General features: G+C 52.8%; 2 protein-coding genes across 3 annotated transcripts; both read left to right on the top strand.

The window, feature by feature from the left end:
- Window positions 1-279: 279 nt before the first annotated feature.
- On the top strand, window positions 280-3,712 carry Ptgds (prostaglandin D2 synthase). The gene is made up of 7 exons (XM_051184838.1): window positions 280-495; window positions 1,218-1,357; window positions 1,463-1,539; window positions 2,229-2,345; window positions 2,518-2,619; window positions 3,111-3,171; window positions 3,590-3,712. The coding sequence occupies exons 1-6, from the start codon at window positions 376-378 to the stop codon at window positions 3,128-3,130; spliced, it is 576 nt and encodes a 191-aa protein (XP_051040795.1). The 5' UTR covers window positions 280-375; the 3' UTR covers window positions 3,131-3,171; window positions 3,590-3,712.
- Window positions 3,713-10,934: 7,222 nt separating this feature from the next.
- On the top strand, window positions 10,935-12,445 carry Paxx (PAXX non-homologous end joining factor). Of its 2 annotated transcripts, none has more exons than XM_051184837.1 (7): window positions 10,935-11,137; window positions 11,209-11,269; window positions 11,433-11,482; window positions 11,575-11,765; window positions 11,859-11,927; window positions 12,071-12,155; window positions 12,232-12,445. In XM_051184837.1, exons 1-7 carry the CDS (start codon window positions 11,013-11,015, stop codon window positions 12,248-12,250), a joined length of 600 nt encoding a protein of 199 aa, XP_051040794.1. In that variant the 5' UTR covers window positions 10,935-11,012; the 3' UTR covers window positions 12,251-12,445. The 2 variants fall into 2 exon arrangements, with proteins under 2 accessions (XP_051040794.1, XP_051040793.1); XM_051184836.1 differs by having other exon boundaries at window positions 12,228-12,445.
- Window positions 12,446-12,875: the final 430 nt, after the last annotated feature.

The raw sequence follows: 12,875 nt of genomic DNA, 5'->3' as shown, positions 1-12,875 counted from the left end.
CTACTGAGGTATGTGGGCTTTGACAGGAGTGGGGCAAGGTCTGGACCAGTTCTGTCTCTGGGGCTAGGGTGGGGAGTGGGGGTATGCAGAGGCCTCGGCCTGCTGCGACCTGCCCTTTCTTCGCTGAGGTGCAGGGCTCAGCTGGAACCTCTTACATAACCAGCCCTGTTACTGATGAGGCTGCAGCTGGGACAACCACCCTCCCTCACACCAGCATCACGAGCCTCCAGTGGGCCGGCCTTGGGCTTTGGGTGGAGGCCAATCCTGGCTCATAAATAGGGGTCTCCACAGTGCCCTCTGCTCCTCCTGCCCACGGTCTTCCTTGCTCTCCCCACATTGCTGGCTTCAGGCCCAGACACTGCTCCTCTCCAGGCAATGGCTGCTCTTCACGTGCTGTGGATGGGGCTGGTCCTGTTGGGGCTCTTGGGATTCCCACAGGCACCAGCTGAGAGTGACAGCCATGACTCCGTGCAGCCCAACTTTGACCAAGACAAGGTGAGGTTCCCCAACCCCACTCCCAAGACAGCAGAACCCTCAGGTCGATGAGCACTTCCTGTGCTTGGCTTTCTCCCACAAAAGAGAGTGCTTGTTCCAGAATTCATGCTCTCAGAGCCTGTGCTGGCTGAGACCTGAGCCAGCTGAAAGAGAAGGAGTGCTGGCTGGTTAATCCTCCTAAGCCACAGCCAACCTCTCCTCAGAGGGTGCTTACACACATGTGGGCCACATAGTGTTCATGGTTTTCAAACACAACCCCCCTACAAGCCCGACACCTGGGACATGCTCAAGCACAGGTCACACATCTGAGTCTGGGGACAACTGTGAGCTGGCTAGCACTTACTTTCCAGTGAGCTCCTGGATATGCTGGACATTGCCAGTCATGTACGCACATGCACTGGAGCTGGCTGGGACCCCACTGGCACACTGCCTGGTTGGTCCACCTGACTCCTCCAGGAATGTGGCATGCTCTGAAACCCACTCTACCCCTAGGGGATCAGGATGAGGACTGGGACAAACATCCTGGGGAAGAAGGGAGGGTCTTTGCTACCTACCTCCTCCACAGGGCAATGGGCCAGGCCTGCTAGAGAGGGAGGGGACAAGGGAAGGGGTGCTACTAGGACCAGTGTAGTGGGGGAGTCAGGGGAGGAACAAGAAGCCCACTGGGTCTGCTCATGAGGGGTGTATGGAGCATTGCCAACCTAGGCATCCACTGGTCGCAGTTTCTGGGGCGCTGGTACAGTGCAGGCCTGGCCTCCAATTCAAGCTGGTTCCGGGAGAAGAAGTCAATACTGTTTATGTGCAAGACAGTGGTAGCTCCCTCCTCAGATGGCGGCCTCAACCTCACCTCTACCTTCCTCAGGTGAGAGAATGGGGTGCAATAAGTTCTGGGACCCAGAAGTCCCCACATCATTGCCTGGGGACATGCTGGAGCTTGTTTCTTACTTCAAGGGTGATCTGCCCACAGGAAAAACCAGTGTGAAACCAAGGTCATGGTGCTGCAGCCTGCAGGGGTTCCCGGACAGTACAACTACAACAGCCCCCGTGAGTGAGCTGCTTGCTGCCTTACCTGGGTCAATTCTCAGGTCCTTGCTGACAGACTGGACATCCCCCTATCCCAGTATTGTGGGGATAATGGTCACCTCTACACTGTCAGTCATCCACGGACAGATCGGGTTGTGAATCTGCCTCAGGCATATGAGGCACAGGTGTTGGGGACAGACAGACCTCTCTCTGGGGACTGTGTCCTCTCTGAAGCCCACCCATGTTCTGCTAGGCCCCTTTCCTGCCCAAAGGGAATTTTCCAGTTCTCTGCTGCCCAAGTGGGTTACTCATAGGCATTCCCTAAATCCTGCCTACGCGTCAACAGTTCCTACCCAAGAACCATCCTTCACCTAAGATATGGTTCCCCACAAGAGCCCATTTTCCTTCTGCTGGCTGTATTAGAACCCAGCCAACAATTTTCTGAGCCTAAGTGTTTTCTGCCTTCTTCCCAAGACTTGTGACTTGGGGACAGTGCTCCTGGGCTGTTCAGGCAGGAACCCAGAAACTGACAGGTGGCCACCTAGGGACAAGGAAGGCAGCCAAAGTGACAGTGGGATTGAGAAGTGTCCTGAGAGCCAAAGACCCAAGACCCTCCCTACAGTGAAGCCCTCAGAAGTCACCCCTTCCAAGTAGAGGAGGACCTGAGGTGTGGGAGCCATGTGTACCAGTGTCATTTCTTGGGTTCCCAGATTGGGGCAGCATCCACTCCGTCTCCGTGGTAGAAACCAACTATTTTGAGTACGCACTGCTGTTCAGCAGGGGCACCAAGGGCCCAGGCCAGGACTTCCGCATGGCCACTCTCTACAGTAGGTATCACACCCCACCAAGCCCCCACACAAGGGAGACTCCTTAGAAGCTTGGCCTGAGGTTGGAAAAGACCAATGCTTGATCCTAGGGGAGTGTACCAAAGGGGTGGTCCCCAAGACACAGCTGTGGGGCAGAATGGAGCCTTTTCTTCTCCCTTTCTTTATCTACCAGGCCGAACCCGGACTCTAAAGGACGAGCTGAAGGAGAAATTCACCGCCTTTAGCCAGGCCCATGGCCTCACAGAAGAGGACATTGTTTTCCTGCCCCAACCGGGTGAGGGAGGCTAAGCTGTGGGGGGTGGGGTGGGTGGGAGGGAATTATAGTCAGATTAGAGCTAGCCAGCCCTCTGATTGCAGCTGGGTGAGGGGATCCTGGGGAGAGTGTGGCCTTGTGTCACCACCTACTAGCACAGGGAACTCCAAGGAAATAAATGGAGGTGTCAGTCTGTCCCAACATTATTACATCTGCCTGAAGCCCCTTTGTTGGGAACCCCTTTCTTGATGGATAACTAGCACCCTGTCTGCCAGTCCCCCAGCTAGAGGTTTAGGGGTGCTGCTGGAGAAAACAGAAAGACCACCCCTTATGTTCTGAAGAACAGACTGGAGCAGAGGGATGGGATGCAATCTTAAGTCTGGGGGCTCAGCAAAAGTTAACTCTTCTTAGCCTTGGGGGAGGTTTCTCTGAGTCCAAGGAGAAGCACCAAGGCCTGGGACAATGGGTCTAGGCCTGATTCTGACTGCTTCCCTGGACTTCTTTCTTGGCAGATAAGTGCCTTCAAGAGTGAAGACAGGTGAGAGAAGCCAGTCAGTGGGCGAGCTTCACTGCGTAAGTGCTGCTCTTGTCCATTTACTCACACAACATACAACCGCTGAGTGGTGGGGACACAGCTCCCCAAGCAGAACAAGGGCCAGGGAGACAGTCTGGAAGAAATCCCAGTTCTAATACCAATGGCTAATGGGGCTAATGGCCAAGGGCTCATGGGCAGAGGGATAAAGGTGTGGATGCCTAATCCCAGACAGAAGGAGGAGGGACTTCCCCTCTGAAGCCCATGGGGGGCTGATCGGGGAGTTGGGAGGTGGGATGGAAATGGCAAGTCAGAGGGCTCGCCACTGCTGCTGTTGACTGAGACTTTGGGACCATAGACTCTGGGGAATCCTCCAGAAGGAGGCTCTGCCAGAAGTACAGTTGGGTCCCATGGGGACAAGATGCTGCCTGTGTCACTGATGGATCTTGTTCTGTCCAGGTGACCTGGCCCTCGGGACTCCTTCGCTCTGTCATTCTTGAGGTCCTAGCCCTGGCTCCCCAAAGTGCCTCTACACCCTCCAGCTTTGTCTTGACTGAGAAATAAAGTCCAAAGCAAGTCAGATCATGGCTCTTGTCTGTTTGTCCTCTGGGCCCCTGAGCTGCTCCTTGCCCCTCCCATAAATATCTCAATATGATAACCAGAGAGGTATCTGTTTCTGCTGAAGTCCTGACTAGGAACAGTCTAAGGGATATGCTAGACTCAGCACCTACCCTGCATAGGGCCACAACCTTACCACATGCCCAACCCCTCTAGCCACAGCCCCTTCAAGCTGGGGGCAGGACTTAGAGATCTAGCCCCTTTAGAAGTAGGCTCCTCAGTGAGTTCTATACCAGGCTCTGCCCTTTGGCCCTTGCACCCTAGCAGAAATCTGTGAGGGCCTCACTTCTTGGGCCCCTCGGCTCTTCTGGGTCCCTCCTAGCCACCGCGCACACCTGCTGCTTTTCAATGCTGGTCCTTTTTCTTAAACATCCCCCATGGGCTAGTCCTGGGGGCCTCTAGACTGTAAGCCACTTGTCTCTTCATGTCACTTTAGATACAAACAGAACTCCTCCTATACCGAATTGTAACTAACCAAAATGCTGGACTGGGCTGGTGGAGGTCAGTCACTTAATAGCTAATCCCTTAGACATATGTCTACCCCTACTCTGACAGTAGCCATTCAAGCAGGAAAAGGCTCCAGGGGGCCTCAGATCCCATAAGCTTTCAAGGTACTGGACGAGAACCTTTGGATTGGTCATAAAGCAGGAGGGACAAAAAGGAACTATTTGTTTGATGGGGACTAGATGAGCGTCCATGCTCCCCATGAACAGAGATGGCTGAGGACAGCCTACCTGTACCTCTGCCTACTCCTGCCCTCTGGTGCAATTCAACCAGTGGCCTATCCTGGTGAGTTGTGTCTTAGGGCAGGCCAGTCACCTCAGGGCATCTTGGGGACATAGAGGCCACAGAGGAAGCCACCCCATCTCTTCTGCCCCGAGGATCTTTCAATGCTATAGGCTTTGCTCCTTGACCTTTTTAGAGTGTCTCTAGGCTGGCCTCAGGTTCCTATCCAGGACAACTTTGATGTCAGTCAGCTAAGCTCATACTGTCTCACATCTGTTTCACCTGCTTGTTTCTTCACCCCAGGCTTCTGCCCACACTTTCTTTGATTCCAGCTTATCAGGGCCTTGGACTTTATACTGGACCAGGAGTGGACTTGCAAGTACACTGCCCAGAACCAGCAGTTAGAATAAGCTGCCTCAGTCTCCTAGCACTGGCCTGGGGTTGATCTAGAGACAGAGGCTGTGAGCACTGGGCATTGAGCCTTGGCAAGGAAGCATCCTGGCAAGGTGGGGTGGGTCTCGCAGGATGCAGAGATTTCCAAGCAGCGTGCCTACCCCACCCTGCAGTTCAGGGCTCCTGGTACATAGTTGGGGCTATGCCCGATGAATAGGGCTTCCAGGACTCCAAGGATGACATGAAGATGCACATGGCCCTTGTGAACTCCTTGCCCAGTGGTGATGTGTCTGTCAAGCTTGGGTATCCCACATAAGTGATCCCATGAACCTCATTTTCAGTTTGGCCTCAGACAAGTGTGCAGCTAAGAGGTCAGGGAGAAGCAGCTTTGTGTCTGCCATGAGGGAAGTGCAGCCTACAGGCTCCTGACAGCCTAGGCAGTGGAGACCCAGATAAGGATCATGGAAACCTGCTCTCCAAAGGATGCCAGGCCACACCCACACCAAAAGCCTGCCTGAGGCCTGAGTGAGCAAATGGGGTCTGTATGTCTAAGTGTGTGTGACCACAGAGGAGGCTAGGGACTCGACACTCCATGGATGTGTGCCATAGGCAAACTCTCCTTACCTCCCCAACCCAACATGCCTTTCCTACCCTGTAAGACAAAGCACTCTGTCCTTGGAGGATTTTTGCGAAGGCCAACAGGAGATCCTGTGGCAGCTTTGCGTGGCAGTGTCCTTGGATCACTGGGGCTAGGGATGCCTGAAAAAGCCAGGCGGATGTTGGGGTAGGGCGCCATCAAGGTTCACCACTCAGGGGTGGAGTTTCTCCTCCTCGGGCAGATGGTGAGGCTGAAGGCAGATGCCAGGAGGTAAAAACAACCTCCACCAAGGGTGCTACAGCCAGACAGTTCAGCAACCCAGGTGAGGAGGTAGATAGATGGGAAAGTGTCCCCTGGCAGCAAGGAAAGAAGTGGGGTGGGTACCTCATTATGTAGGCTGCGGAATTGGCAAAGGGGTAAGGCTTCCTGGGTGGAGTGTCCCAGGGGTGGCTTCCATATCGTGGAGCTTCCTAGGCAGGCCTCCTTGAGTCCTGGTCAGCAAGCCAACTCTCACTCTTAGCTGTGGTCTAGAGTGACATTCACGTGCCCTTCATGGACTACCAGCACTTTGCTGTGGTGCACGACAGGACCAAGAAGCAAGGCATTCAGGATGTACGGCGGCTGTGCTCATGTGGGTTGGCAGAGGGGCTGGTCCTCATAACCCATGGTACCAGAACAGTTCCGGAACAGTAGCCCCAGCCTGGGTGAGAGGACGGCTCAGGGTCACATCTCATCACATGCTGATTCCCAGAGAAAAAAAACTTTGTTTCTCAATGTGTCTTCTTGCAACTTCAGTACCCAGAGTCTGCAGCAGACCCCCCCCCCAACCCTACCCCATCTTTGTCCCTGGCCATCTGTGCTCAAGCCCTTCCTTGCTTGTCCTCAGTCCACACCTCACAAATGTTTCCTGAAGGTGCCCAAAAGATTCATCAGCTGGCAACTCAAGTAGGCTGCACCCCAGCCAGGGTGCCCTGCTACCCTGTCAGGAGAATGCTGCCTCCACCCAGCTCAGGGCTGCAGGAGCCAGAACACTGAAGGCCCAGACTGGTCGCACAAGCCCAGAGTCACCTACAGGCTCCAAACCAAGACAGAAGCCCCAGAGGAGAGACACCCTTTGACTGGCTAGGTCAGGTGAGGGCCGAGAATGTCCAGATCACTTGGCACAGGAGACTATCATTAGCTGAGGTGGAGGACTAAGGGAAGGGGCAAAGGTGCGCATGAGACCTGTTTTCTCAACAGATCAGTGTGTTGATGCGCTGGCATAGGCGAGTGGCCTAGAGATCCCTCCCAAGTCCTACCCCCACCCAGACCTAGAACTGCATTGGGTGTAGTTTCTGGTGTGGAGAAGGCAGGGAGGCCTGGTCATCACAGCTTCAAGCAGTTCCCCTAGCCCACTACACCATCACCCCCACTTTAGTAGTGCTTGGGGATGGGCTACACCTGCTCCTTGTCTTGCAGTAATGGACCCAGACATCTGGGAGGTTAGTTGGGGTCATGCTGCCTCTGTGCAGAAGAGCTCCTGGTTTCTCACTACAGCACCCCAACCTGACTGACATACGCAGTGTTTCATAGAGGAAAACAGAGTGGGTGGTGGGTGGCAAGGACTTGGCTAAGGCTCCCAACCACATGAACTGGGTCCCTCAGGACAGTACCCGCATGGTTGGGTGTAGTCATACATTCTGGGTGCTGGGAAAGGGTGGGGACCTTGGGTCTGCTCGAGGAAGACCCAAGCGTGCCTGAGGGTCCTTCTCGATCCTGTAGTCCCCAGGAGTACAGTCCTGCTGGCTTAGCTGCCTAGAAGCTCCTGGCCTGAGACTGCAATTACATGGGGCAAGCCATACCCCAGCCTGCCCCATGTGTGCCCTGGGCCCTGGGCGCCACTGTGGACAGATTCAACCTTCAAGAATCTCAAAATACAAGGCTGTAGAGATGTCTCAGTAGGTCAAGGGACTTGGTGCAAAGTCTCATGATCTGAGTTTAATTCCATTCTAAGGATGGAAGAAGAAAACCACCTTCTACAAGCTGCCCTCTGACCTCCACATTTGCTCCAGTGCACACATATGCCCACATACAATAAAGTAAATAAAAGTAAATAATAAGGACGATTGAGGAAGCCACCTAACCTTGACCTCTAGTCTCTGCCTGCATGTGTACATGTGTGCTTACATATATACACATATATACAACACACACACAAAGGTAAGAGCACTGCTGCTCTGTGTATACAGGACAACGTAGTCTTATTTATTTAATCCCTGCTGTCTATCCCGGGTGACCAGGCCCCTGAGGTCCTCTGGCTTCAGCCTTTCCATCTGGGTTTACACGCATGCTCTACTGTGCCCTGGAGCACTGTTGTTTTCAAAAGACAAAATTGTCCAGAAAATTTTGAGGGTAAAGTTCAATGCTGTCTGTAATGTAAATATTCTGCAAATTTTAATAAAATAAAAATTTAAAAATGCCGGGTGGTGGTGGAGCATACCTTTAATCCCAGCACTCAGGAAGCAGAGGCAGGCAGATCTCTGTGATCTGTGAGTTCAAAGCCAGCCTGGTCTACAGAACAAGTTCCAGGATAGGCTCCAAAGCAATACAGAGAAAACCTGTCTTGAAAAACAAAACAAAACAAAAATTTAAAAATACTGATTGTAAATTTTTCAAAATGTTGATAATTCTCCTGTCTAGGGCTCATTACACTATTACTTCTGCTTTTTACTTCGTTTGGAATTTTTCAGTCAAAACAACTTCCTGTCTTTCCAGACTAGTTTTCTTGATTGGGGCTGACTGAACCAACAGGTCACAGGGAAAAGAAGCACACACACACTCCTTCATGCATGGACTCCAGTGGTCAGCCCACCCTTTTAGGGGCCCAGTGCCTTCTGGTCTCCAGGTCTTAGCCAGTGGTGAGCTTGGTTGGGGTCTGGACAGTGAGGAAGGGCCTACCAAGCTAGAAGATCTGCTCCCATCTACTCCCATGGCCACAGTGCCTGCAAGCCTTAGGCAAGGTACAGTCAGCCCACTAAAATTCCGAGTTCCCAACCCCAGAGTTGTTTTCTGAGAAATGCTGCCTGAGTTCAGGCTGATTAATGTTCTATCTGTTGTCATTCAGCCTTGCCATAGGCCAAGAGGAGAGACAGAAAACCTCATAGGCCAGACAGCAACAGAGATAAGGCAGACCCTCAGCTTCACCTCCATGAACTCCCAAAGGGTTTAGAGTGGGGAAAGGCAGGATGCTGTCTGTCTCAAGGACACCATTCTCTTCCTCCTGGGGTTAGGAGGCCTGGTTCCTCAAGTCCAGTAGTGCGATCATTCCCTGTTGTTAGCAGTTAGTCTGCTCGTTATATACTGCACCACCTGAGTATGACCACAAGGGGCAGCCCTCAGCCAGTTCTTTAACCAGAAACAAAGTATGTCAAATTACATACAACAGTACTATAAGCTATGTCAAATCTTGCCCTTATTGCTCAAGATTCCTGGACTCAATGGGTCCACCTTATCTAGAATGGTTTTGACAAGCTGTGTCTTGATATGCTGCTCAAGCTGGTCTCAAATCCCTTGGTTTTATGGACTAGAGAGATAGCTCAATAATTATGAGCAGTTGCTGCTCTTCCAAAGGATTGGGGGTTTCAATTCCCAGAACCCACATGGTAACTCAGAACTACCTGTAATTCCAGCTTCGGGGAACCCGACACCTTCTTTTAGATTCTATGAGAAGCTGCACTCACATGTATACAGTCACACACATATGCACATTATTTAAACAGTAAAGAACACATTCTTTGGTTCAAGCAATGACCCTCCCTTTGTGCCCAGTGGTCAGGGGCTGTGCCTAGTTCAATGCCTAAGCACTGAAGACACAAAATTGGTAAAAACAAAACAAACACAAGCAAAAAACCCACAGCCACAAAAACAAAACAAAAAACAAACAAACAAAAAACCCCAGCAGCTTCATAGAAGACTACAGAATTTAGGACATCTTAGGACAATAAAGCTGTTATTTCTGGGTCTGTAAGGTCTGTTACAGGCCCTCTAGTGGAAAAGGAGGCAGTGTGCTGTCTCCCACGCCTGTGGGCTCTGCTTTCTAGCTCCCTTGTGAGCAATGGCAGGCCTCATACTTTGCTAATCAAAGGTGTCCCTGGCTGCACTGTGTTGTGGTGAGCAATACAATAGGGATAGGAGAAGTGACAGTCATCCAGACATTCAGCCATATTCCAGTGGCTAGACGCAAGACTTTAGGTACAGCTTCTGGGAGGGATCATTTGGGGGTAGAATGCAAGAAGACATCAGGGCTGTCTACAGAATCCTAAAACCACAGTGATAAGCAGGAGAAATAAGTAAGGACACGGGAGACAGGGATGGAGACAGACAGAGCTGAAATGTTCTGTGAAGAGCCTCAAGAGGACTCTCTCAAAAGATGCTGTTTCAGCAGAGAGCTAAGAGTATATACAAGGCTGGGGACAGGAACCAACCTACACAAAGACTCTGAGGCAGGAGCCTCAGCAGGCCTGAGCAAACCTAGAAAAAAGTGCAAATTGAGGTATGTTTGGCTGACAGCACTCTTCAAAATTGTTGGCACAATTCACAAAGTCACTAACCACTCTTGCCATGGCTCTCAGAGTCATGACAGCTCTCTTGCACAGCCTTGGGAAGACTTCTGTTCCCTTCAGGCCTCCTCCTGAGTACACCCTTTGCTGGCCTCCCTCTGCAGACCGCAGCTCAAACAATATCAGCTGATATTCCGAAGCCACGTTGTGCATTCTGACCACCACAATCGCAACCTGAGTGCTGTCCTGTTGATTATTGTCTCTTCCATCAGATCTCAAGTTCCAGAGACTTTGTGTTGGTCAAGGTGTCCTCGGGGCTAAGATAGCAGGAGCAGGGGGTGAAATGGGGAGGGGGGGAGGGTTCAGACAATGGGAGGGTATTACATGGGGTGGGGAGGCTTCCCTGTTTGCACTGTTTATCAAACGTACTGTACTCACTCTTGCATTTTGGTTAGTTATAATTCAACATGGAAAGAGTTGTGTTCCTATCTAAAGTGACATGAAGGGACAAGTGGCTAACAGTCTGGAGGCCTCTGCGATCAACCCATGGGGGATGTTTTGGAGAGAGGACCAGCATTGAAGAGCGGCAGGTGTGCGCGGTGGCTAGGAGGGACCCAGCAGAGCCGAGGGGCACAAGAAGTGAGGCCCTTACAGATTTCTGCTAGGGTGCAAGGGCTAAAGGGTATAGCACTGAGGAGCCTACTCCTGAAGGGGCTATATATCGCTCTAAGTCCCGCCTGTCCTCAAGGTGCCTTCAGCCCCGCCCCCACGCGCTAAGCCCCGCCCTCCAGGTCGGATCTGCGCGCCAGGTCTGATCCCCAGAAACTCTGGCAGCCCTGGGTACCACCCGGTCCCGCAGTCTTGTCCTTCCTTCCCTCCAGACACCAGAAGTTCCGCCCCCGAGCTTGCTTCCGTCTCCGTAGCTTGCGAGTCACTAGATTCGTACTTCTGCGCAGGCGCCCTCAACCCGCAGCAGGCTTGTCTCCTGCGGCGAAACCGCTTTGCTGTCATGGCCCCTCCACCGCTGTCGCCTCCGCTTTGCATTCTGCCGCCAGGCTCGGGCCCTCCCCGCTTCGTGTGCTACTGTGAGCCGGAGGGTAGTGGAGACGAGGACGGCGGCGGCTTCAACCTCTAGTGAGTGTGGTCTAGGGGTGTGGGGTGCGGGAGCGCAGTGGGCGCCGGGCCTGACAGCCCCTCCCGCCCAGTGTGACGGACGCCGTGGAGCTCTGGAGCACCTGCTTCTCGCCTGACAGCCTGGCGACGCTCGTGCGTAACAGTACTGGGGATGGGAGACATCTAGGAGTCTGGCACCCCTTAGCCCCCTTCCCCTTTGACTGCGGTCTTAGTAGTATTCCAGGGTTGGGCAGTTTGGAGTGTCCAGTGGGTCCAGGGTCCTGGGCTGTTAGTGACAATACCGTGTTCCCAGCAGAAAGCCCGATTTGGCTTAAGTGGGACAGAGGACATCTCTTCCCGGTTCAGGTGAGTCCCAGTTAGGGAGGCCATGTGGGTGAGGAGCTTGGGGGAGGGATAATACATATCTTGGCCATAACACACATCCTCTCCGTACTTAGGGCAGCCTGCCAGCAGCAAGCAGTGACTGTAAGCCTGCAAGAGGATAGAGCCTTGATGACCCTTTCAGGGGACACCTCTGCACTAGCCTTTGACCTCTCCAAGGTGCCCAGCCCAGAAGCAGCCCCTATGCTACAGGCTTTGACTCTCAGCCTGGCAGAGCGTGTGTACAACCTAGAGAAACGGCTAGCAGGTAGGATATATTTGGGCACCTGTATCCTCACTCGGGGACCTGCTTTTGCATACCCTCCTGGCACTGAGTGGGGTGTCCATGGCTTTCTCCCAGCTTCAGAAGAGACCACCACTAGTCCCAGGAAGAACACCCATCCAGCGGGCCCTCAGCTCTTCTTACCAGGTAAGAGGCAGGCCTGGCATGTTTCTCTGGAACTGCTTCCCCAGGTGCCTCATGTTCTAGAGAGAATCTTTAGGTGTAGATCGAATTCTTTCTGGTCAGGGTTCTTTTGGGTTCAAGACTTCCCTGATCTGATTTTCTGGCAGAACTTGATCACCAGAGAGGCAGCTCTGGACTTGGGGTCAGGAGACGGTGTCCAGGGGAGTCTCTCATCAACCCTGGCTTCAAAAGGTACTTGCCACATGTCTTTCCTCCCCTGGTCCCTTCCCTTTCCTCTGTGCATTACATATTCTTGTCTTCTAGTAAGAAACCAGCTGGTGGTGTAGACTTCGACGAGACCTGAGGATACAGCAGAACCTGAGACCTTGACAGGAGCTTGTCTACAAGGAAAGGGTAGACCTGAGACCCCATCAGTCAGAGACACCCCTTGCTTAACTTCCACTGGCTGATCCTACTGTTGGGCAGGACTGCCTCTCATCCCTTCCTGGTCAAATAAACTACTGTCTCGGGTAGAAATGCTAGACCAGAATTGACTAGTGAGGACCGGCCAGCCTTGGGGAGGAGGTTGGCTTTGGGGAGGGGGCCAGGGAAGACCCTTTTGCAGATGCACAGGCTCTGTGCAGTCAGGAGTCTCTCCTGGCTAAATCTAGGGTAAAGCTTTCTCAGACTGTGTTGTTTCTGCATGTCCATCCCAGAAGCTGAGAAGGTCCAGCCTGGTAGGGCCAGGACTCCATAAGGCTGGAATGCTGTCCCACACTTGTAAGCCCCACCCACAAAGGGCATGTCACACCTGTCCCAAACAAGGATGCACAGAATTGTCTAGGGGAAGATACATGTTTGGAAGGCCACCACAAAGCATCAGACAGTTGAAGCCCCTTATAGGAGGAGATGGAGTTTGTCCTCAGCCTGTGGCAGGACTAAGGAATGTAGGCCTGCCCCCACCCACCTGGC

This window comes from Phodopus roborovskii, unplaced genomic scaffold, assembly GCF_943737965.1.
Source record: "Phodopus roborovskii unplaced genomic scaffold, PHOROB, whole genome shotgun sequence".
NCBI lineage: Eukaryota > Metazoa > Chordata > Mammalia > Rodentia > Cricetidae > Phodopus > Phodopus roborovskii.
Note: the sequence above shows the minus strand (reverse complement) of the source record. Positions and strands in the feature narration are given on the sequence as shown.

Excerpts from the sequence above, each read along its gene's own strand:
- Paxx (XM_051184836.1), top strand. The coding sequence starts at position 11,013 with ATGGCCCCTCCACCGCTGTCGCCTCCGCTTTGCATTCTGCCGCCAGGC. Across the intron at positions 11,766-11,858 it reads CCTAGAGAAACGGCTAGCAG|CTTCAGAAGAGACCACCACT; the intron begins GTAGGATATATT and ends GCTTTCTCCCAG. Across the intron at positions 11,928-12,070 it reads CCCTCAGCTCTTCTTACCAG|AACTTGATCACCAGAGAGGC; the intron begins GTAAGAGGCAGG and ends ATTTTCTGGCAG.
- Ptgds (XM_051184838.1), top strand. The coding sequence starts at position 376 with ATGGCTGCTCTTCACGTGCTGTGGATGGGGCTGGTCCTGTTGGGGCTC. Across the intron at positions 1,358-1,462 it reads CTCACCTCTACCTTCCTCAG|GAAAAACCAGTGTGAAACCA; the intron begins GTGAGAGAATGG and ends ATCTGCCCACAG. Across the intron at positions 1,540-2,228 it reads GTACAACTACAACAGCCCCC|ATTGGGGCAGCATCCACTCC; the intron begins GTGAGTGAGCTG and ends TTGGGTTCCCAG.